Here is a 26,172-nt window from a genome sequence, read left to right on the forward strand (position 1 = left end):
CTCTTTCCTGGACTGCCCTCTGACACCATCGAGGAGATGGGTGAGAGAAGGACATCACCAGGCTGACATTGATCATGGACAACACATCCCACCCCCTGCATGAGACATAAGCAGCTCCTTCAGTTGCAGACTGCTGCATCCATTTCATCTGGTACAATACCTTTACATCTTGTGCAATTTCTAACTTGTATATTTTTTCTCAACTGTTTCAGCAGTTCTCAACTTAATTTCCCTGGTGTGGGATTAATAAAGTCTTATCTTATGACAGGGATGGAACAGGAAAAAAAACACAAATGGGAGCAGGTGGGACAAGAATCATAACAACAACAGTCTTGGTCAGATTTTATTATAAATAAACTGTATAATTTAAAAGACTTTATTCGGAACATAACGCTAGTCGTTTTGTCAGTCATTATTTAAACTGGTCACCTTGGCAGAGTTAAAAAAGTTTGCATCTACCTTAACTTATCACTGATTTAATGCATCACCTGGTACACAGACTAAGTGGAATGAATTAAACACACCAAAGATGTCGCATAACCAACAGGTGCACGCTGGCTTTAGCTAAATGCTAAAATGCTCACAGTGGATCCTCCAGCAGTGACTTCTACATTTGCTATATTACTGAGGAACTTCTTCTGTCACAGTTATGACTACAAGGCCTCATTCAGCAGATTGGGACAGAGAGGTTGAGTGAACTGTTTATAATATGAATTCAGAATGGTCAAGCAAAGAAGATGAACCACAAGCAGAATGTTGGGGTCTTGGCGGGGCACGACACAGACACATCAACAACTACTATGTTTGCTAGCAATGTAGCATTTTACACACGTGTGCTCGCTACATGTGTGTAAAAATTGGGCAGCTCTCCTTCTTTAATGTGTTTATGGCTTCAGTTGCTTTGTACATCTTTGTGTTGTCCACCTTTGTGCCATTTTTTGCTAATATTGCTTGTTGCACTCGCTGTAGTGTCCATCACTCTTTTTGTTGCTGGCTTCTGTGTGCCGAACACGTTACACCAATTGTGCTGTCCCACACTTTTGGGCTTTCCTTGTGTTTGTTTCTGCCACTGTATGTAAAGCCAGTATGTTGGACAATTATTCTTTTCATGAAATTCTGCACCCTTTTGTATCCAAACATGCCTTTGCTCATTGGTGCCAAAAAGTTCAATGCTAATTTTATCAGTCTGCAGGACTTGTTTTCAGAATTTCAGGTTTCGAAGTTCTTTCTGATGATGGATTTTATGGTGAGGACACAGGAAAGGTTTTCTTCTGTTGACTTTCCCATGATGGTCATATCTGTGCAGGTGTCACAACTGCAATTTCCTAATTACATTACAAACAGGAAACAGCTACCTGAAAACTCTTTGATATTTTTTAGCCTTCTCCTGCTTCGTAGGCATCAATTATCTTAATTTTCAAAGTGCTAGTGAGCTGGTTTGAGGAGTCATTGTATTAATATAGCTTTGAAATTTGCTTCACCTGGACTTTCCTAATGGTAACTGCAAAAAAGCCACCAAGCACTATCGAGCTAATTAACGTCAGAGACCTTGGTAAAAGTTATCTGTTATCTGCTCAAATTTCTTTAGGTGCCCAAACCTTTGCATAGTGTGTGTGTGTGTGTGTGTGTGTGTGTGTGTGTGTGTGTGTGTGTGTGTGTGTATCGACTGACGTAAGTGGGTGTGGCTGTTCACGTATTTCTTCAAAACTCAAGATGCCTTTGAGCAATCCTGATTAAACTCACTGGAGACATCCTGCGCAGTCTGTTGAACATACATACAGAATTTCCTTCAAATCAAATTAAAAGGGCTTGTAGGCTTTGTGATTATGAAACAAGTGTGGGATTGGTCTCCTTTAAAAAAAACTTAAACTAGCTGAAGTGACTTTGCTTACCTTTGCAAAGCCTGACAGCCACTCGTTGCTGCTCGCCACTTACAGTTTGGCCAACTGAGCTGCTTTTTTCCGTTGAACATAAAAGGGCTTGAACCCAAAACTTTGACTATATTTATCACTGAAATGGCTTCAATATACCACTGCAAAGAGCTAAAACTCCTTTTCAGAAACACTGCAGTCAAACTGTCATTGATAAATAATAATTATGTGGGCATTCAGTATTTTACTGTGACATATCCTACAATAATCAGGTATAGACATTTTTTAGAGCTGAGATGCAGGTCCTCACCTGGTGGGATCCACCTCAAAGCTGATATGTTCAGGGGTGGTGATGACCCCTCTTAATAAAGGCTCCAGTAGCTTCTGCAGGTAAGCCGCCCCATATACCTGACATAAAACAGAAAATACAGTAAATAATATACATACAACATGCCCTTTCAGGCAGACATTTTGTCAGACATGGGGATTTCTACATTTTATGACAGGAGTCATGCTGTGTTTTCTACCTTGAAACAGAAGGTCATTATTTTGCTGGCCAGGCTGTTTCCTCTGAAGAGAGTCTGCATAGAGTCGGCAAGCTCCACTTCTTTTGAGAACATGTTCCACAGCAGCTGGTAAAGGAGGTGGCGGGAGTCAAACAGCGTCACCAGGACTCGAGCTAGCTCATCCTGGAAATACAAGAAACACATCACTGCTGAAAAAAAATAATGTCAATGCAATATTTTCGACTTTAATTCCATCAATATTGTACACACTGTACCTGCGCTCATGAATAACTTTCAGGACTTTTTACAAGAATGAGCATATACTCTATGTTGAGTGGAGGGACCTAAGTATTATGTCCACTGTGAATATAATGTTTGAATCCAATCCTAAATCAAGAAGAGGTACACACCCATTGGGACCCAGGAACCACATTAGCCAGTGCCATAGCGATGGGCAACTCTCCCTGGTCTCCCATCATGGTGACCAGCTCCACAAGCCTCTCAAAGCGGTCAGCCAGAACTGTCTCCGCAAGGGTGTCGAACTCCGTTCCCTGCTGCAGGATCTTGGTCAGCACTTCCATGAAGGTGGCTCGAGTCTGCAGGTCCTTGTGGTAACCCAGACCTTGCGAGAAAAAAATGAACACTGGTACTCATGGGAAAAACTTTGTTGGTAACTGTTGTTTAGAAAGTGCCTTTTTTAATGCTGTGGCTGACTTACCTATAGAGTGCATGAGTCCACTGTCGACATTAGCATTGAGCAGGTTGGACATGGCCAGGACGGTGCAGTGGCGAAGTGAGGCCAGGCGTCGGGACATTCCTCTCTTTCGTCCCCCCACTGCTTGGCCCTCATCCTCAACCTCACTACAGTCATTCAGTAGGTTCATGAACAGGGTGAAGTACCTGCACACCATCACAAAAAACACACACAATTTATGACAAAAGGTTTCTCCATTCAGACAATTCACCATGAGCAATGAGTGCCAAACTGTCCCTTTTCTCAATATATTCCAAAGCTTTGCTTTGACATAGTTCATGCCTCACATTTTCATTTTAGTCATCCAACCCTACTCAATAAACATGCAAACATTGCTTGTTGGAGATTGGCTTGTTCAAACTTCAATACTGCATGTAAACACTGCTTGTTGGAGTTTGCCATGTTCAAATGTGTTCTCATATGTTTGTGACTTTGGACTTGGGGGTACAACTGATCATTTTGTGGAGTACAAGGCAGGCTGAATGTACACAAAAAATTGAACATCCTGAACAACAGTGAACACAAACAGTGTGAAGTCAAAATTGAAGTTTAGGAACAGACTCAAGGTGATCAAGGAAAAAAAACGTCTGAATCAGCTTGGCGGAACTAATCTGCGGCCTGCGCCGTTGCTACCAGGGGCATAAAGAGTGGTGCACACAGTACCTGGGGAGACAACGAAAGTGAGTGGATGCAATGCATCCATGAGGCTGGACGGTTTGACTCCTTCATTGTTACATGTGTGAATGATCAACTATCGGCTAAGTACCCGCTAACTGTAGATACTTAATGCAAGTTTTGATTCTTGGTTGGCGAACTGCTTTGATGTGCACAAGTCACTTTGGTAAATGTAAATATTAGTGGTGATCATTTAAACTTCTGATTGTCAATTGTTTATGGTTTTGGTTTTGGTTACAATAATGTGTGTATTTTTCTTCGTTTTATTCGAAGGTTTTTCACCTATTCATGACCAACTAACCGAAACAAACAGCTAATGGCAAGAAAATGTACGGCAAATGAAACAAAGGTACTGCCACACTAAACTGCCAACTGCTATGTGCAATATAAATACTCCAGTCAGGAGTACTATCATCCAATAAGTACCTGCTGTCCATATTTTTATATTCCTTGTTTATATTGTTTATATTGCTTGTTTGATATTTAATGTCTTTTTTCTTTTTACTGATGCCCTATATTCCTGCTATCTACTTTGCTGCTGTAATACCTGAAATTTCTCCACTGTGGGACTAATAAAGGTATATCTTATCTTATCTTATCTTATCTTATCTTATCAAAATAAAAGAAGGAAAACCCAGCAACTGTTTGGTCATTGAGTGGAACCCTGTTCAACCGCGGGTAGACGGATCAATCCCTGTCAAGTGGGGAAGCTGCAAACTTCAAACTCTAAGAAGTTAAAGATAACTTGACAAACAGTGTCCTACAATTTTGTCCAGTGACAAATCTAGACTGAACTTTATATGCCTTAATATATGATTCAGAGTTAGAGATGACTCTGGATTATAACCTGCCCCTGACTCTCAGTGCATCACACCAAGCTTCATTTACTAGTAATATTAAGCAGGGCCTTTAACAAGGATAATCACACCCACCATAAGTGACCACTACAAAAATGTCAACATTCCATGTCCTGTTACGGTCCATTTTACTTTAACAATGAAGAAATGCATTTGAAATAAATGCTAGTAAAGTAAAAAAGTAGGCTACTGTTTGTCAGTGTTTAGACAGTATTTGATTAACTGTTGGGCTCCCATTAATTGTTTTGACACCAGCTTGACATTCATTAGAACCCAACTCTCTAAACAATGACCAAACACATTTGGAACCATTGCTCCAGACTTGAATCACAAACCTTTAAGGATATATATGAGATTTTCAGGCACTAAATATCACACTAGAACACCAGCAATTCAGACCAAAACAAACACCTTTGACCTCCCTTCGTGTTATGAAGCAAGACGTTGTGAAACACGGAGAAAGAGGGCCCTGAACACACAAGATAATAACAGAATAAAGTTACCCTTTTGTGAACAATGTCAAGAGTTGAGATAAGCACATAAGGCAAGTAAAAGTATGTACCTCTTGGCTATAATTTTGTTGGCCGGAAAATTGATTTACAGTACAGTTATTTCTTTGATATGCCAAATTACCTAAATCATTGTAACAAAAATTGTCATCTTTTCAGAAATCAGAATATGCTTTATTGGCCAAAGTATGTGTGCACACACAAAGAATCTGACTCTCGTTTAAACACTGCACTCGATGTACATGCATAGAAAAAAGACATACAGCTCACTTAAGACAAAAAAGACCGAATAATACATTAAGTCGTGCAAAAATCTAAAATAAACTATATATACAAATGATGATGAGGCAATGAACAATAAATACAAAGAAATTTGCAACTTGGAGGGATTTATGTTGACAGTGACAATGAGTGATGAATGAATAAATAGCCAGTCAGTAGATGCTTTGTGTCAGAGGGTTAGTGACACTGTCTGAGTTGCTAAGTGTCCATCAGGGTGAGGGCATGTGGGAAGAAACTGTTTTTTGTCTCTGGTTGTTTTGCTCTTCAGTGATCTGCAGTATCTACCACAGGGCAGAAGATGGAACAGGTTGTGACTGGGATGTGAGGGGTCTGCAGTGATGCTTCCTATCCATTTCCTCAGAGGCATGTTGAACTTCCTGTGCTGACAGGAAGTACATTCTCTGTTGCACCTTCTTGATGATTGAGGCTATATTTGAAGTCCACCTTGGACACTGGCATCGCTGTGTTGATGCTAATTTTATGGTCTACCTGGATTATGTTATAAACTATTTATAAACAATATTTATTTGATCTGCACTGATTTTATCACATCGAAAGCTCCTACTCGATAGTACACTCTCCTTTCAATCTCACGTTAATAACACCACCCGGTCTGCTTACTTTCACCTTCGCTCCATCAATCGTCTCCGCCCCTTCCTCACCCCCCACACCACCGCCATCCTTGTCCATAGCCTTGTCACCTCCCGCCTTGACTATTGTAATTCTCGCCTCTTCGGCCTACCTCAAAAGTCCCTCCATAAACTTCAGAACTCTGCTGCCCAGATCATCACCAAAACCCCCTCATCACACCACATCACCCCTGTCCTTCAGCAACTTCACTGGCTCCCGGTAAATCAAAGAATCACTTACAAAATCCTTCTGTACACCTACAGCACAAGGCTATCCATAACCTCGCCCCTCCTTACCTCTCCGACCTCCTGCACGTTGTCACTCCATCCTGTGCCCTCAGATTTTCCTCCTCCCTCCATCTCACTGTACCCACTGCCTGTCTTAGCTCCATGGGGAGCAGAGCTTTCAGCCGCTCTGCTCCCCAACTCTGGAACTCACTGCCACCTGACCTCCGAAACTCTGCCACCCTGCCCATCTTCAAATCCAAACTCAAAACTCATCTATTCAGACTTGCCTACTTTCTATAAACTGCTTCACACGGTCCCCCGTCCCTATTGATTGTATCTTGTTTTTTTATCTTGTATTTTATATCACTGTTTGTATATTTTCTGTACAGCGACCTTGGGTGTCCTGAAAGGCGCTTTCAAATAAAATGTATTATTATCATTATTATTATTATTATTATTATTATTATTATCATTTCTCCTCCTTGAACTGCCACCTTACTTATCGTGGTGGAGGAGTTTGAGTACCCGAATGATCCTAGAGGCTATGTTGTCCGGGGCTTAATGCCCCTGGTAGGGTCTCCCAAGGCAAACAGGTTCTAGGTGACGGGTCAGACTAAGAGCAGTTCAAAAAGCCCCTATGAAAGACATCAAATCAAGGAAGCGTACGTCGCCCGAATTGGCGTCACCGGGGCCCCGCCCTGGAGCCAGGCCTGGGGTTGGGGCTCGCAGGCGAGCGCCTGGTGGCCGGGTCTTTGCCCACGGGACCCGGGCACAGCCCGAAGGAGCGACGTGGGCCCGCCTTCCTGTAGGCCCACCACCCGCAGGAAGGATCAGAAGGGGCCGGTGCTATGTGGAATGGGTAGCAGTCGTGGGCGGGGGCCCCGACAACCCAAACCCTGGACAACGACTCTGGCTATGGGGACATGGAATGTCACCTCACTGTGGGGGAAAGAGCCTGAGCTAGTGCGGGAGGTTGAGCGGTACCGGCTAGAGATAGTCGGGCTCACCTCTACGCACAGTCTGGGCTCTGGAACCCAACTCCTTGAGAGAGGCTGGACTCTCTTCTACTCTGGAGTTGCCCGCGGTGAGAGGCAGCGAGCTGGTGTGGGCTTGCTTATAGCCCCCCAGCTCAACCGCCATGTGTTGGAGTTCTCCCCGCTGAGCGAGAGGGTTGGGGATAGGTCTCTCACTATTGTTTCGGCCTACGGGCCGAACAGTAGCGTAGAGTACCCGGCCTTCTTGGAGTCCCTGGGAGGGGTACTGGAAAGTGCTCCAACCGGGGACTCCATTGTTCTGCTGGGAGACTTCAATGCTCACGTGGGCAGCGACAGTGACACCTGGAGGGGTGTGATTGGGAGGAACGGTCAGGCCAAGCGTGCGGCAGCTCGGGCGGTTGTAGAAGCAAAAACTCGGGTCTGGGAGGAGTTCGGGGAGGCCATGGAGGAGGACTACCTGTCGGCCTCGAGGAAATTCTGGCAAACCGTTCGGCGCCTCAGGAGGGGGAGGCAGCTTTCTGTCAACACTGTTTACAGTGGAGGTGGGGAGCTGTTGACCTCGACTGGGGATATTGTCGGGCGGTGGAAGGAATACTTCGAGGATCTCCTCAATCCCTCTGTCATGTCTTCTGTAGAGGAAGCAGAGACTGGGGACTTGGAGGTCGATTCATTCATCACCGGGGCTGAAGTCACTGAGGCAGTTCGCAAGCTCCTCGGTGGCAAAGCGCCGGGGGTGGATGAGATCCGCCCTGAGTACCTCAAGTCTCTGGATGTTGTGGGACTGTCTTGGTTGACACGCCTCTGCAGCATCGCGTGGCAGACGGGGACAGTGCCTCTGGACTGGCAGACTGGGGTGGTGGTCCCTCTTTTTAAAAAGGGGGACCGGAAGGTGTGTTCCAACTATCGGGGGATCACACTCCTCAGCCTCCCTGGTAAAGTCTATTCCAGGGTACTGGAGAGGAGAATCCGGCCGATAGTCGAACCCCAGATTCAAGAGGAACAATGCGGTTTTCGTCCTGGCCGTGGAACACTGGACCAGCTCTATACCCTCCACAGGGTGCTTGAGGGTTCATGGGAGTTTGCCCAACCAGTCCACATGTGCTTCGTGGACTTGGAGAAGGTATTCGACCGTGTCCCTCGCGTCATTCTGTGGGAGGTGCTCCAGGAGTATGGGGTTGGAGGCCCTCTGTTGAGGGCTGTACAGTCCCTGTACAACCGGAGCAGGAGCTTGGTCCGCATTGCCGGCAGTAAGTCGGACCTGTTCCCGGTGCATGTTGGACTCCGGCAGGGCTGCCCTTTGTCACCGGTTCTGTTCATCATTTTTATGGACAGGATTTCTAGGCACAGCCAGGGGCCGGAGGGGATTCGGTTCGGGGGCCGGCAGATTTCGTCTCTGCTTTTCGCGGATGATGTTGTCTTGTTGGCTACCTCGAGCCAGGACCTTCAGCATGCGCTGGGGCGGTTCACAGTCGAGTGTGAAGCAGCTGGGATGAGAGTCAGCACCTCTAAGTCCGAGGCCATGGTTCTCGACCGGAAAAAGGTGGCTTGCTCCCTTCAGGTTGGGGGAGAGTTCCTGCCTCAAGTGGAGGAGTTTAAGTATCTTGGGATCCTGTTCTCGAGTGAGGGAAGGATGGAACGTGAGATTGACAGGCGGATCGGTGCAGCGGCTGCAGTAATGCGGTCGCTGTATCGGTCTGTCGTGGTAAAGAAGGAGCTGAGCCGCAAGGCGAAGCTCTCAATTTACCGGTCAATCTACGTTCCTACCCTCACCTATGGTCATGAACTTTGGGTCATGACCGAAAGAACGAGGTCCCGGATACAAGCAGCTGAAACGAGTTTCCTCCGCAGGGTGGCGCTCCCTTAGAGATAGGGTGAGGAGCTCTGTCACCCGGGAGGAGCTCAGAGTAGAGTCGCTGCTCCTCCGCATCGAGAGGAGTCAGCTGAGGTGGCTCTGGCATCTCTATCGGATGCCCCCTGGACGCCTCCCTAGGGAGGTGTTCCAGGCATGTCCCACCGGGAGGAGGCCCCGGGGAAGACCCAGGACACGCTGGGGTGACTATGTCACTCGGCTGGCCTGGGAACACCTCGGGATCCCCCCGGAAGAGCTGGAGGAAGTGTCCGGGGAGAGGGAAGTCTGGGCGTCCCTGCTCAGGCTGCTCCCCCCGCAACCCGGCCCCGGATAAGCGGAAGACAATGGATGGATGGATGGATTATTATTATTACTGCTCTCTCCTGGGAAGATACAAGCATGTCACAGAGGCATGGATGCTTTCAGTTACACTGCAATTACATTTTTTATCAATGCCAACCACCTCTCCTCCACACCTCTTTGGATGTAATCAACTAAGCAAAAAAAATCTGTGAACTCAAAGGTCAGATCTCCGAACTTTATCAGATCTAAGCAGAGGAGCAACTCCTGGACTCGTTGGCCATGGAAGCCTCCCACATTCCCAACAACAAAATTACATTCCCCAGGCTTGGTCCCTCTATAAACACAGAGCCACAGCCACCGACGATATCACTCCACAAGGAGGACCACTGGCCCAGGATTGGAGCCAAACCCATGGCACACGTGTTCTACATGTGCTCTTTAAGAACCCTGTCATCCAAGGTGACAAGAATTGAGGTAGAACCTCCTGGAATACTCCGCCACTGGGTCCTATCCAGCTGAGCAATAAGTTTGACGTGCTGGGGTTTGAGCAACATCTGTCCATGGTCAGCCTGGAGCCAAGCCAGTCCAGCTCCTCCACCCATGAGATTGGGTGGTTCTGGTGCTGGTCCTGACTAGAGAGGAGAGGAGAGAGGAGAAGAAGAGAGGAGCTCTTCGACTAGCAGCTTCTAGTCCCTGTGGTCAGCACTCCGTCTCCAGGCTAACCATCCCTAAGTCCAGAAGACCACACTTACATCAGCTAAAAATCCTGGCCTCCATCATTACGAATGTTAAAATAAACTCAGCAATAACTTACTGCGCCCCCGGTGCCAGTGAGATGTAGGGGACAAAGCTATTGGGTTCCTCAGTACGGAACCAGACATTATCAAAGTCATTGCACATGTCAGTGTGAATAATATCCATATGGAGCAGTTGGAACTGTTGAAAAATGACTTTGTGCACATGTTCCACTCACTGAAGAGATCACCCATCCCCTCCTGCGGCCATGGAGTTTGTTTCAGCTGGCTGCTGTCTCTACAACCTGGCTGTCATCAGCCTGCATTGCCCACTGTGTCCGACATGAAAATTTTTAATCTCTTCTGGGAACGCAGGCAGTTATTTAGAAGTTATGGAATACACCCTAACTGGATGGGGGCAAAGCAATGTATACATCCCTGCATCCACAAAGCAAGACAGTAAATCTGCAAATGGCACTTAGTAATGATCTTATTTCCAAAGTCAATTTGACTGCCTATATTTTAACCGAAACCTGGCTAAACATAGACATATCTGTTGCTCTTACTGAAACTTCCCCCCAAAAATTATAACCTAAAAGCACTTAAAGCACTGCCTTGCTGGATTTCTCTGAGCCCTTATCTATTATCAGCTCTAATTATGGTAAATAGACTGTATTTGTATAGTGCTTTTCTAGTCTGATGACCACTCACAGTGCTTTTACAACACAAGTATGCAGCTAAGCCACCTACTTGCTGCGAGTATTACCCATTCATACATACTCACACACCGATAGCACAGCATTGGGGTTCATTATCTTGCTGTAATGGTCTATGATCACAAATTATGGTGAACAAAGTACTGACCAAATTAAAATCTAGGTTCAGGAGTGTGGGTTTCCATGTAGTGACAGTTTTAGCCTACAATTAGAACACCTGAAAGTCCAACTAACAGAAAAAGAATATCAGTCAGGCAAAGCAAAACAGAAAAAGAAAAGTGTTTAAAGCAAATTGGGAAGTTTTTTGATTGTTGGCTCACCAAAGCTACATTAACCTCTGCATCTCAGTACCTCAAACTAGATCCTGATCTGGACTCAGCTCTGCCCAGAAGACAGCCAACACCAGCTACAGACCCATGAGGAGCAGCCAGCACTCCGGAAATAATTACAGCCATAGCCCAAGACACACCACCACAGCCTGAATAACCAATGCCTAACCCGACAGTGGAAAAAGAGAGACCTCCACGTTATGTTACCAAGTATTGTGCACTGCACACCCCTTCCTCACGGTGCACGCACAAAACACGAAAAGGACACAGACCCCAGCTCTCACTCAGACTCTGTGTTGGTTCCACCAATGGTTGAACTAGCAGGAGGAGGTCGAAACCCTCAGCTAATCTTCAGACCATGGACGTACAACAACATGAAAGAATGTGCCACTCAGGGTACCACACTCCAACCCCCATGTTTCACTGGTCAAACCCAAAAATAAATGGTGAAAGGACTTGGGACCTTGGATAAAAGCATGCAATGAGGCCTCCGGGTGGGAAAAAAACACATCAGATCCTGATGTGAACTTTTGAGCTCATTACAGAAACAGATTCCAAACAGACACAGAGATAAAAGATTTTGATTCATTCTTCACAAACACGTTTTCAAAAAGACATCTCTGAAATTCCTGAGTTAAATCTGGTACCATCATTTTTGTGGGTGAAACACAAATATGATGGAGGACAGATTAAAAATGCTGAACCGGTTGTGATCACACCAAAACCCAGGCCATGCAAAAAATCAATATCCTTTGAAAAAAAAAAAAAAAAAGGTGTAGTTGAGGGTATCAAACCAGTGTTTTGAAGCAACTGAAAACATCCCAACAAAGAAACAGCTTATGAGTTTTTTAGGGCTGACGTCATATTGCAAACAATGGATCCCAAACTATGCAGAAATTGAGGCACCATGAAGCACTCTCGCTCATGGAAAAGGCCTCACAGCAGAACACAAAGTCACATGGACAACTGAGGCAGTAAAAGCCTTTGTGGATTTGAAATTGGCATCTCCTCCGACATTAGGCCTTCCAGATTGCACCAAACCATTTACACAGATGAACAGGGTGGGTACATGACTTCAATACTGACACAAAACCATGGGGGACGACAGAGACCTGTAGCCTATTTTTCAGCAAAACTTGACTCAGTTACTGAAGGACTCCCTACATGTCTCAGATTTGTGGCAGCTGCTGAAAAGGTGTGACAGCATCATGTGACATTGTAGACTATGCTGATCTTATTCTACTGGTACCACATGCTGTTTCAATATTTTTTTCTTGAACAGAAAATCTCTCTCGTCAACAACAAGGCGGCTCAGATGCAACACAATTCTGCTTGACATGCCTAACATCACTGTTAAAAGATGCAATGTTCTTAACCCTGCAACCTTTCTCACTACACCAGATGATGGACAACCACACAACTGCGTGGCAGTCATAACTGAAGCTTGTTCCCCCAGACCTGATCAATGATGATTTTGTTTCACAGGGAAATGCCAGAGCGGATGCTGCAGCTAAGGCAGCAGCACAACTAACAATACTAAACACCTCACAATGTCTTGCCATTTCTGAACCACCATTGACACCCACAGCCAATTTGCAGGATCTACATGCCAGAGCCAGCCCTGAAGAGAGGCTGACTTGGAAAAACACAAGTCAGCGGTATGGGCCAAATGGCAAACCATGTTTTCCCAAATTCTTCTTTCCTCATTATGCTAAGTTGACACATGGAAAGGATCATGTGTCAAAAGGGGGTATGATCAGTGAAATACTGAAATATTGGTTCACAAAGTGCAGCGTTTGATACTGTAGACCATGCCATTCTCCGAAACTGACAAGAACACCACTTAGGCCTTAAAGGCACAGTACTTAACTGGTTTGCTTCATACCTTACAGGACGATCCTTTTCTGTGACAACTGGCAACTTTGAATAAAATCAGTTCAGCCTTTCGTATGGTTTACCCCAGGGGTCAATTTTAGGTCCCCTACTGTTCAATTTATATATGCTCCCTCTTGGGTCCCTAATACAACAGTATAACATCTCCTATCAATCTTAAGCTGATGACACACAGCTATATATATATCTGTTTCATCCAGAAACTTTGCTCCAGTGAACAACCTCATCCAATGTATTAACGAAAATCCAACTTTGGATGGTAAAACATTTTTTAAAACTTAATTGGGACAAAACAGAGATACTGCTAGTGGGCCCAAAGGCCTTGAGACACCAAACACAATCTTTGTTAACTCCCCTGTCCATTACACCATGTGAGCATGTCAGAAATTTGGGAGTGATTCTAGACTCTAACCTTAATTTTCAAAAGCAGATCTCTGACATCTCCAAAACAGCATTCTACCACCTCAGAAACATCTCAAAACTATGATGTCTCCTGTCCAAGTCAGACTCCGGAAAGCTGGTTCACTCCTTTATTTCCAGTAGACTGGACTATTGTAATTCTCTTTACGCTGGTTTACCAAGCTTCCTATTAAATAAACTTCAACTTATTCAGAATACAGCAGCCAGAGTGCTAACAAAAACGAAAAGGTCTGAACATATTACTCCTTACATATCACTTCTCCACTGGCTTCCAGTAAAATATAGAAATGATTTTAAAATACTTCTCATTGTTTTTAAATGTTTTAATGGCCTGGCACTCCCTCCTACATTTGTGACATTCTTACTGATTACACACCTGAGAGGTCCCTCAGATCATCAAACAAAGGGTTCCTCACAGTACCAAGAATACACTTCAAAGAAACTCATGGTGCCTTCAGCTATTATGGTCCCATTCTTTGGAACTCTCTTCAGCTCCAACAGTGTCTTCTTTTAAAACCAAGCTAAAGACTTTCTTTTTTACACAAGCCTTTAATTAAGGTTCCCATGTGACAGTACTTACAGTTGGTTTGCCAAAATGAGAAACTGTATCTTGTCTGTCTCCTATCAAATATTGTTTGTCTCCTACTGTTTTTATTTTAATTCTATTTGTCTTTTTATTGTGTCAGGATCCAGTGCTGTATGTGTTTTTATTGTGTATTTGTCTTCCTGTATCATGCAAAGCACATTCAGTCTACGCCTGGCATATGAAATGTGCTATATAAGTAAAATTACTTACTTACTTACAAAGGGTTTCTCCAACTTCTCTCTCAAAAAAAAAATGTCTAAGTTGTGTGGCAGAGGCATCCAAATACAGTGCTCATCCGCAACCAGACTTCACTGAGCTAACACCTAGCAAAGGAAAGAAATACTGCCTGGTTTTTGTTGACATGTTTTCCAAGTGGGTGAAGGTGTTTCCCACCTCTACTCAAATTCTACTTTTTGTATTTTGTTTTAATTTCTCACGTTATTCGCTTTTATGTTAACCACTTGGTGTTGCATTTAATCCATGAATTGTGCTAGATAAATAAAGTTGATGATGATGATGACAATTGTTATTATTAGGGTTGTCAGTTTAACGCGTTAATTAGATTAATTAATTACGCTGCAAATTAACGCGCTATAAAGATTAACGCAATTAATCATGAGTGGCAAGTCAATGCGCAAGCATTTTAAATTTGGCCCTTTGAGTGACCCGTAGGCTGCAGTGGCAGGTCACATCATACCTGCGCCACTAGTCAAAAGCAGGGTGACAACAGATATGGATGCGACACCGGAGAGCGAGGCAAGGCTACTTGGACCTTTGAACGGCAAGTTTTTTTTTTTTTATAAAAAGAACAAAGACGGGACTATTAACAAGAACACAGTGATTTGTACCTTGTGTAAAAAAGAATTTTCCTATCACCATAGCAGCTCCAGCCTGAATTATCATTTAAACGCTAAACATGTAGTTGCTGCTAGTGCCGCTAGTGCTACCATGAGCTCACTCCACCAACCCACGCTTGCTGAGTTAGGAAAACGAATGAGCAAAGCCACGACAGAAAAACTGACAAACTCAATCGCAAAGTGGGTTGCTGCTGATTGCAGGCCAATTTCAATCGTGGAAGACGAGGGCCTAAAAGAGGCGTTTCAGATAGCGTCATCTGACTCTAATTTCCAGCTACCGTCGAGAACTACAGTGATGAAAAGAATTCACCAGCTGCAATGTGAATGCCAGTTAATTGTAATGTCCTAGAATTCAAATTCTTTATTTGGGGACCTTTAGCAGATACGAGATTAAAATGCGATTAATTAGATTAATTAATTACAAATCCTGTAATTAATTAGATTAATTTTTTTAATCGCCTGACAGCACTAGTTATTATTAGTTACTCCTGAGATGGAAGACTGTTTGAAGAGTGTTTGAAGAATAAGGGGACTACACACAGCTCCAGTGATTTGTTGAAATTCTGGGTGAAGATGGGTGTCCGCTGGTCGGCATAGACTTTTAGACAGGATGGGGTCAGGATGTCTGGGCCTGATGCCTTCCTGATCCTCTGTCTCGAGAAGAAGTGACACACATCCTTTTCACAGATCCTGAATGCTGGTGGGGGTTCAGTGGAGAGAGGTGAGAAGTTGTGGGGTTATGAATGTTTTTTTTATGTCTGAGCTGGGATGGTTGTTGATGTTGGCCTATCAAACCTGCAGTAGAATGTTTTGAGGTTGTCGGCTAGTTGATGGTTCTTAGCTGTGTGGAGGATGGTCACGTAGTTTGTATTGTCCTCCAGTTTTGTCCACTTGGACGAAGGGTTGTTGGCTGAAAAGCTGTCCTCCAGCTCTCTGCTGTAACACCTCTTTGCTGCTTTAATCTCGTTTGTCAGTGCATTTCTGGTTTAGATAGACAGGACTCTTTCCTTCCACTCTTACGTCTGTAGGCCTCCTCCTTGGCAAAGTTGGCCGAGTTTAGCCGAGGACCATGGTTTATTGTTGTTGTACGCACAGAAGGTTTTAGTTGGCACATACACAATACACATGAAGTGTCCCTTCTGGGACACTTAATGTGCTGTATTTTGGCAGTTCATGGCTGATGTTTATGCTGTTGATGTCCCCAAGAACAATGAGGTGGGAGTCTGGATGTTTGTGCTACATGTTTGTGAGCTGGTCAGCAAGGAGTTGTAAAGCTGCACTAACGCATGCCTGAGGTGGGATGTGAACACTGACCAGAATAAACAAGGAGAACTCCTACGGTGAATGACAGGGTTTGCAATTTATGCATGTAGTCTCATGGTGAGGGCTGCATGATTTCTCGAACACTGTGTCATCTGGAGACCAACCCTCATTAATGTAGAAGCATAATTCGCCTCCCCTGGTTTTCCCCGAAAGTCTGCGTGGAAAATGCAGAAGCCTGGTAGGTGTAATGCAGTGTCTGGTGTGTGCTCACTGAACAGGGTGGTCTGCAGTTCCGTGTGCTGAGGGTCTCATCACTGTATTTTGCAGATGATGTGGTCCTGTTGGTATCATCAGTCTGTGACCTCTGGCACTCACTGGATCGGTTCGCAGCCAAGTGTGAAGCGGCTGGGATGAGGATCAGCACCTCTAAATCTGAGGCCATGGTTCTCAGCAGGAAACCGATGGATTGCCTACTCTGGGTAGGGAATGAGTCCTTGCCCCAAGTGAAGGAATTCAAGTACCTAGGGGTCATGTTCACGAGTGAGGGGACAATGGAACGTGAGATTGGTTGGAGAATCGGAGTAGCGGGGGCGGTATTAAGTTCGCTCTACTGCACCGTTGTGATGACAAGAGAGCTGAGCCAGAAGGCAAAGCTTTTAATCTAACAACTGTAGAACTGTCACCTATGGTCATGAGGGCTGGATCATGACCGAAAGAACTAGATCGCGGGTACAAGCGGCTGAAATGGGTTACCTCAGGAGGGTGGCTGGTGTCTCCCTTAGAGATAGGGTGAGAACCCCATTCATGCGTGAGGGACTCGGAGTACAGCCGCTGCTCCTTTGCGTTTAAAGGAGCCAGTTGAGGTGGTTCAGCATCTGGTAAGGATGCCCCCTGGGCGCCTCCGCAGGGAGGTGTTCCAAGCACGTCCAGCTGGGAGGAGACCACGGGGAAGACCCAGGACTAGGTGGAGATATTATATCTCCACACTGGCCTGGGAACGCCTCGGGATCCCCCAGTCAGAGCTGGTTAATGTGGCCTGGGAAAGGGAAGTTAGGGGTCCCCTGCTGAAGCTGTTGTCCCCACGACCCGACCCCGGATAAGTGGTTGAAGATGAGGATGACGATGAGGAAGTGTTCCCAAAACAGAGGGTACACTTCATCAAACTATTGTGAATTTGTGTCAAATTTGAGTGCAGGTGTGTTCTTACTTGAGGAAGAGCTGAGATTTAGCCTCCATCAGTTCTACTCCATCTCCCTCCTCTGGCTGCAGAGGAAGACCAGCTAACAGAGAAACTACTGCCTCCATACTGGCTTGGTCCAAGTCCCTACAAGAAACGCACACACACACATGCACGCACGCACGCACGCACGCACGCACGCACGCACGCACGCACGCACGCACGCACGCACGCACACACACACACACACACACACACACACACACACACAAAGGAGACAATAGTGACGAGGGAGATCTCTCAGTTCCTCACCATATATTAGTTAAGCACATGTAACAGAGCTGCACCTAGTCAGACACTTGACATCATCATCAGCAGCCTGGTTGGAGGTTCCCATCACCCAGTCTGTAAGGTACTCCACCATCTTGTTCCTACAAAATCAACAAAAACAAAGGAAAACAACATAATGAAAGACCTTTTCCAGCAGGAGGGCATGCAAAAAAATAAATCAGCATCTGAAGGGCAAATAGAGGAAAACAAAACTTTCAACCAGGTTTTAGGTTTGTCATTACTTTCTCACCATGTAAATTAGTTTGATTCATATATTGAGTAATATATTATGTAAATAATTAACTTATTTTATATATCTAGGTAAGAGTTTTAAGGTCTAGAAAACACACTGATAGATCATTGAGGTAGCTTTGTCATTGACATGCACACATTCATGTGTGTATACCTAACAATCAGCTGTTGTCACTGACCTGAACTTCATCTCCTGGCAGAAGGACAGGTCATCTCGTCTCTCCATCATCACCTCCACCAGCTGGCATAGTTTAGTTTTGATCTGGATTGCATGGACCACATTGCCCAAGATGCGCACATACCTGAGGGATGGAGTATATACATCAGGTCTATACACATCAGAACGCTACTACGTACTGCCTTAAGTCAAAACATAATGAAAATTAGCCATCACCATGTCAGCCAACAACAAACAACTCTGAATGTGATGAAGGAATGGACCAAAGTTTTGGCTGTATCCACAAAGTCTTCAACAAACCTGAGTCTTGCATGGAGTCGGATATTTTCTTGGGAAAAAATGAAAACAAGGAGGAGGAGCATTGCCTGAACATGAGAGTAGCCTCCGTGACACCCGCTATCAGTTTAATCTGCATATGGAGGTTGTCCTGCAGATGATCCATTTGATTAAAAAAATAGTGCAATAATGTATTTGCATTAAATTAATTGAAATTAATTTTTTACTGGTTTGCTGAAATTTTGGCATGGCGTTGAGAGTATTGAAAGCTGCAGTTAAGTTGAGGAGAATGCTAAGGTGACCTGGGTCTGAGGAGAGTGGACAGTGCCTGGAACTTGGTCTTTTTTGGATCAAAGACAAACCCAACCAGACCAAATTTCAAACTCCACATTAATTATCAACTGACCACACAATTCCCTTTGAGTTTTTGCCCTGGACAATAGTGATCACTGTCCCAGTGCCTGTGAGAGACACTCAATTTTTTTAATCTCAATTTTCAGTTTCAACAGGACACTGAATGGTTAGTCAAAAAATGTCTTTCTATTTTTTTGGAACTTAGATATTTTCAAACCTGTTCAGTAGGAGTGCCCTCTGTACAGGGGCTGCAAGACATGCCCGCAGTTCAGATGGTCAATGCTCACGCTAGGAAGCACCTATCCTACTTTGTAGCATACTAGAATGATGGGGAGAAACTCAGCTAAAGGCCTCTACCAAGCATTGCCACCCAAATGAAACATACTTAATACCCCAAGACATTATATGGGCATGTAACGAAAACACAAAAATAGTGTATGTCCACTTTAGTGTGTCTGCTGATTGCACCACGTCACGCAAACCACACAAGCCTGGTATCATATGAAAGTAGAGAATCCCAAGATCCTGGCAGTTTACAAAAAGAGGAGGGGGTTTCTAAAGTGGGGCGAGCACTCTTCATGCGATATACTGTCTCTGGGGTTACCTCCTTCTGGATCGTCATTTGTGTTTCTAGAGTGAACTTGGGTGCTGCCCCTCGATTCTCTTGACTCGTGTCGATCATCAAATTTGACCACTGAGACATTGACCAGACTAACTGCGCTGTTAGTTTCAGTGCTCCTTGTCATTTACACATGAATGGGCAGAGTGCACACAGACAACACTGCTGACCAGCACTACTGGCCATTCACCTCCGGCTGAGAAAAAGTAGCTAGTGAGAGCACGCACATTCAAATCTCAAACGTGGGTACTATTATTGGTTGCAAATAGTGGTATGCAAGGTTTCTTATTTCTTTATCTTTACACATGCATGAATCAGAATTTTTTTTTATTTGTTTCTATCAGTGCACAAGTGGAAATTGTGCAAAAATGCACAACATGTGCTACCAGGAGGTGCCACAGGTCACATTATCTTTACCTTCACTTATGATCAGAGTGTATGATTGCAGATAACATGCCACTGCTGATACTCACCTTACGTGATGAATAATAGGTTACAAGATGGCTGCAGCAGCTGAATGAAAGGCCTCCATGCATGATCAACCATCCAGGTTTAGAACCTGTTTGCCTAAATGCGTTCTCACTGCAGAACGCATGCAACATTTACAGGGCTGACTACAGTCCTTTACAGCTACGGGGGATAGAGCAGTGAATTTTATCTGTAATAACCTACTTAAGTTCAATGTTCATACACCATAACAAAATAAACAGCCATTGCCACAAAGTCAGATCATATTTTTTCTTGAACATATTGCCAAGTTTTTCTAAACAAATACTGTATTTTACACATGAGTTCACGTGAAATTTTTTACAGATAAAGATTTATTGACCTCAGTCATGAATATTTGTACATGGAAATACAGTACAAGTGAGGGATTCACTGAATCCAAATTAGAAAAATGTGAATACAGATGTTGACATTATAAAACCTGTTGACTAACATAATGTTCTCAATCATCAAGTATTTAGCCTATAGGAATTTTGTGAGCTGGTGCTGGGGATTCCTTTGGCGGAAGATATGTGTAGTCATCCCATCACGTGTCGTACTCTGGACGCGTTGGGAGTTTCCTGACACCCAGGGAAGATACAGAGACTTCAACCCCCCCGATTGAATCTTGACACATAACTGGTGATGACCTCCTCATCTGGATGCTCATATTGTGAAAACATGTCCAGCAGGATGTTTATCTTCAGAATCTCAGCTCTGTACCATGATGGGTCGACAAAGACCTTCTTCATGATCATGTTCATCAAATCATCAATATACCCTGAGCAATACACACGCACACAAAACACACGAACACACAAAAAAGTGAATCACTAGTATCATTTACTAGATTATTCAACAACTGTTAATTTAGTGACATCTTGCACTTTGAATTTTGTAGTTTCTCAGGTATTTAAGTGTGTTTTTTGGTTTATTTATTGTGTTGAAAGTAGCGAGTTGGGGTTCTTTGTGTCATGTACAATATAAATGTTTATTTTTTGAATGAAAAAAAAAGTTAACGCTTACAAATATCGCCTCAGTCTTCACTGGTTTGGCTCTGCACTCTCCCTTCATGACCTTTGGAAAGCTCAGTTTGAAAAGAGTATCCCCTGATGATGTGGTGGCTTGTCCTCTATCAGCATTCTCGCTGTAATGTAGTGCATTACAATATTAGTCCTTACAGGACACAGAAGCCTGGACAGCTCTAACAAAAGTATATTGGTACTAACTAACTGGGCATACTTAGGAGTAAACCATGATAGCACTGTTACAGTTTAAATTCAAGCACTAAAGGCTGTATTTTTTTCCGCTTGATTTAAGTCAAACGTGTTTAACACAACATATAAGTAGACTTGACAATGAAAAAGCCAACAACATTTTACTAGGTTTACACCCAAATTACTGCCTGTGATGGGATGTTTGAAAATGAACAGCTAACTATATGGTGCAGGGTTACGCCCAAATCACTGTACTGAGCCCCTATGTGATGTCCATTTGAAAATGAATAGCTAACTATATGGTGCAGGGTCACACTGAAATCACTGTACTCAGCCCTATGTGATGTCCATTTGAAAATGAATAACTAACTAACTCAGTCTATTCATTCATTAAAAAAGTTTTGGGGGTAAAACGTTCTTTGTGATTCTTCTACAATTTAAGGTACTGGAAAACAAAGCATTTATGTAGTACTCACTGCAAAACAAGAGATATCTGCTTCCTCATCTTCATCAGATTCTGAATCGCTAGAATCGAGGAAAAGATGAATGCTTTGGTCATCTGATGTTTCTTCTGAGAAACAAGCAAAGGCATGATGATTACATTATAATCATGTCATCATGTGAAGCATCACATATACACATATTAATGTAATTTGACATTAAATTACCGTTATCTGAGTTTTCAGTCCGTGAACGTAGCTCTTCAGTTGCACTGAAATCTCCCAAAGGTTCAGTGATCATTTAGTACTGTAGGTGTATCGCTCACAATAGCATGCTGATAACTGCCAAACAGCTGCAGGTCTTGTGAAGTTCCCCCAACTTTTCTGATCCAAACTCCATTGATAAAATAGCGTTTTCTATTATAATAATGCGTCTTAAAGAGTTCCTGGTCACAATGTTCACAGACACGCCAAGGTCGTTTTCTCTTTGGTTTAGGGATATCCATTTTAGATGTAGCTGAGCAGAAATTTGACTGTTGTGGCAGCATCCAAATGTTTGCTTACGTCCTAGAAATACTTTGCCGTTGCGTCAGAGGAGGCGTCCAATCACATGCAAGGTCGCGCTCTCGGAATTTAAGCATGTAAGTTCAGCGGGGTTTACAAACAGTTTCATTTTCAGTCGTGGATTCTTTGCTAAGCTTGAACTCTGTTCATACAATGGCCAGACGTTGTCTTCAGTTCACCCCAGAAGGCACTCCTCTGCAACTCTGAGTGGACAGCTTGGCTGCAGAGCGACCATATCCAGAAAGTCCAAACAATGACTTTAGAGAAGAAACTGCTGAGCGGCTTCAGTGGATTGTCTCGGCAGGTAACGCAGCTGATCACGCAATTTGCGGCTGACTTAAAAGGAGAAATGGCTGAGATAAAAGCCAGACTGGTCGCTCTGGAGGAGCAGCCCCAACCGAACTGCAGCTGTGGAGAAGACCAGAAGAGGAAGAGACGGGTGCATAACCCAAAAGCTGCAGTAAGTAACGTTAGCATTTATACTACATTGTGCAGTTTTTAGGCCGCCAAACTTTTATTATTCTTATTGTACTACATTCCGAACATTTGGTAACCGTTCACGTTATATTTAACATTACAATGTATTTTTGTATTTTAAAGGAAATGGTGCGGCGTCTGCATAACAGTGACGGAAACGACAGGCGATATGAACCTGAGCAGGGGTAAGTTAATAAAATGCACAAAAATACACAGGATATATTCTGCAGAATGTATGTAAACGTTGCATGCCCTGTTTGTACTTTTTGTGTTTTACAGACTGAACTCGTCCCACAATGAAGCGGTGAGGTCACATTTGATGGCCACTTTTGTTTGTTGTTGTTGTTTTTACTTTCCTGAAGCCTGTCTTAATTATTTCAAATGAATATATATTTTCTTCCAGCGGCCTGTAAGACATATTATGAGATGGTGCAGAGGAGCTTCAGGTATGCCCAGCCAGCTCTTTCAGTTCAGGCAGCAGCTCTGAAGATTTTAGCTTGCAGCAGACAGAGAAGGAAGTGGGTAAGAGTTACATGAATGCCGCTTTATTTTCACAACAATGTAAAAATGGGCAGAATTTTATTTATTAGCTGCATTGTTTTTGACAAACATGGTCACATATGTTATCATGTGTTATTGTTTTTTAGCAGTACTAATATTATATTAATACCTGTGTTTACAGCTGCTGGAAGCAAGGAGGAATTTCCTAGCCACCCAGCAGGAAACTGATTTTTGGCAGGGGGTCACTGCTGACATGATGTACCATGAGGAGGATGACACCGCGGAAGGGGAAACTGGGTGGATAGTAAACCCTCCATCTTTCCGCAGTCAGACACTCTCCCAACTCTCATGCTTCATGGACCAGCGGCATGGCCCAACCAAGAGACTCTGCCAAGGAACCCCTATGCAGATTTCCTTTCTTTTTCCAGGCACCAGGGACCAGCTGTGTGGCCTAGTCCCCAGTAGTCACTGGTTTTATTTGGTTGTTTGCTGTTCCTTGTTGATGTGTTGTGTTATTTGCCACAATTTCATTAAATTTCATTTCAAAGACTTTTTCAACAACTCGTGATTGGGGTTGCTATCCAATCACATGAGAGTTTCCTTTTAAAATGGCTGTGGAATCATCCAATGGTTGTTTGTGAAGCCAGCAGGCCAGCCTGAGTAGATCAACGTCGGCAGTATTCATGTTCTAATTAGAGTTATTTGCACCTTCATGAAGGTGCAAATAACCACGCCCCCCGTCAACAGATGGTCCGTTCCGGACGATAGTCCGAGCGGGCGAAATTCCCCATAAACTGGGCGTTAATGGTGGATAATCAAAGAACGTTGCGGGGGTTTACTGGTCGTTGGTTTTTCATGCAGTGACCGCAGCATATATCAGAGCCACGAACGACAGCCTGGGGCCCCCCCATTTCAGTTCGGGACCGATCACCATTGGAGCACCGCTGACACAGAAGTAGGCATATTCCATGCTGCTTTGAAAAAAGAGTTGGTGTCGTAGGCCATAATAATCTCAATTTTCATTTGACTCGCTTAGTCATTCATTCAAGAAATTAACACTACATTCGTGTCCTCATTTTTCCTCAAAACTACTTCTCACTATTGCCAAACTCATTTTATTATTTTGCTATAGCTTCTTCATCCAGTTGTTTGTGTTTCATTATATAATCCATATTGTTTGTCGTATTATTCATTATTCATATCCATTCTCATTATTGTGTCAAATAAATAATATTTTCATTTAAGTCATTGTCAGACAGTGTCCTTTTGAGCTGGAAATAGATGATCCCTGTATCAAGAGTTTGCGCTTCAGATGATGAGACTGATCTGCCATTAATTCACTGATTATTATTAAATCAGCATTCAAAGAAAAGAATAAATAAAATCCTTCTGAGCTGAGGAAGGTTGGTGCCCCTGTTTATATTAATGAGTGCAAACATTAGACCCATGGGTTAAGTGACTTGATTCCCCTACACTCTGCTTAGTTTAAAAGTATGCAAAAGCACTGGTGCAGTTAATCATGAGCCCTATCATCTTCATCTAAGTGCCCCCATAATCTGCCCACATTTAGTTCAGATTTTAAACCAAATCTTTTTAACAGGCCTGTTTCCAGGCTCATGGAAAAGTGTCTTCGTGGTTCCCTTACACAAAAGTGATGTCTCCAATCAACTACCATCCAATATCTAAATTTCCTTTCTTAGCAAAAATCCTAGATTCTAGAACTGTTCTAGAACTATGCGCATTTATTGGCTCGCTAAATACACCACAGCCACAGCAGTCTGGATTTTGCTAAGGATAATCCAGTCATTGATAACATTGTCTCCCACCTGGATAAAAAAAACATTTTGCACTGTCCTCTTTAGTGACCTCTCCGGAGCATTTGATATAGTCAATCATAAAATCTTACTCTACAAACTACAGTCTATAGGAGTAGATGATGCCATGCTTAAATGGTTCCACTCTTATTTTATAGAAATAAAAAATCTTACAGACTGCCATTGCTAATGGCAGTCAGTCAAGCTCTCATCATCAGAAATAGGTTGCCACAAACAATGCCGTCAATTGCTGTTTACATTATACATGAATAACTTAATTCTTCCAAATCAACTCTTAACTTCATCAGTGTATCTTACTATGCTGCAATTACTTCAAACGGCACTCATATTGCTCTGGTTGAGTCATAGAAATACTTAGGAATTTGACTTTACAGCAGCAGATCTTTTAAGATTTATATTCAATATTTTACTGAAAAAGTTGGCGAGGTAGAGAAGGCAGGGGAGGTTATCAGGTTGCTGTAGATGGTGTCCATTTTTATTTGGAAAAATGAAAGGAAAGAGGTGCATGTGTTAACTGTGAAGGAATTTGAGGTGTCACTAGGTTTGAGAAGTTTGTTTTATTGTGGAAAAAAGAGACTTGGGGTTGTTGGAGCCAGAGTGTATGAGGTGTGTGTAGTAGGTAGACTGGGCTATGATTAGAGCATCTTTTTATTGTTGAGTGTAGTCTGTATAGGCTAGAAGAATCAAAATGGCGGACCCAAGAGGACACAGTGAGGCAGGTGCTGCACCTCCACTGTCGGCTGTCATTTCTCAATCACGCCGACCCCAGCATAGAAAATCTCGCAAAGATTAGATATGCAATTCTGTTCCTTATTCCTGGCATGTCACCGCAATCACCAGCTATTTAGCGGTTTTAACAGTCGTGTCAGTGCGACCATGCTGGGATGTCACAACGCCGGCGTCGGGAAACGCCAATTTCCCTGCAAAGCACATCTGCCTGCCGCTTCACCAGAGCGGACAATATGGAGCATATCATGATGTCTTAAACAACGGTCAAGCGCACTTTGTGCCTCAACGTAAGGATTCATTTAAGGGTCGAAACAATGACAGATGCCATGCATTTAGGAAACTGCTAAGTTACCTGTTGGCAACAATTCTGCTACTTTCTGGAGATGTCGAGTTCAACCCAGGGCCGAATAACGTTATACAAACTGAACTCACCCGGGTGGAGGCGGCCGGCAATGTGCGGGCGGTCGGCGAGTCTGGTGGG

The 26,172-nt window shown here is 43.8% G+C and overlaps 1 protein-coding gene across 7 annotated transcripts in view; it reads right to left on the reverse strand.

Moving 5' to 3' along the window:
* nf1a (neurofibromin 1a) overlaps positions 1-26,172 on the reverse strand; it is a 170,923-nt gene that overhangs the window by 89,595 nt on the left and 55,156 nt on the right. For all 7 annotated transcript variants that reach the window (XM_070970162.1, XM_070970164.1, XM_070970161.1 and 4 more), the window contains exons 22-28: positions 18,195-18,317; positions 17,781-17,864; positions 17,464-17,580; positions 3,096-3,277; positions 2,788-2,999; positions 2,399-2,560; positions 2,182-2,279 (exon numbers count right to left, since the gene is read on the reverse strand). In XM_070970162.1, coding sequence (XP_070826263.1) covers positions 2,182-2,279; positions 2,399-2,560; positions 2,788-2,999; positions 3,096-3,277; positions 17,464-17,580; positions 17,781-17,864; positions 18,195-18,317 — 978 coding nt within the window. The remainder of the gene's footprint in view (positions 1-2,181; positions 2,280-2,398; positions 2,561-2,787; positions 3,000-3,095; positions 3,278-17,463; positions 17,581-17,780; positions 17,865-18,194; positions 18,318-26,172) is intronic.

The sequence above is a fragment of the Chaetodon trifascialis genome, chromosome 9, assembly GCF_039877785.1.
Source record: "Chaetodon trifascialis isolate fChaTrf1 chromosome 9, fChaTrf1.hap1, whole genome shotgun sequence".
Taxonomy (NCBI): Eukaryota; Metazoa; Chordata; class Actinopteri; order Chaetodontiformes; family Chaetodontidae; genus Chaetodon; species Chaetodon trifascialis.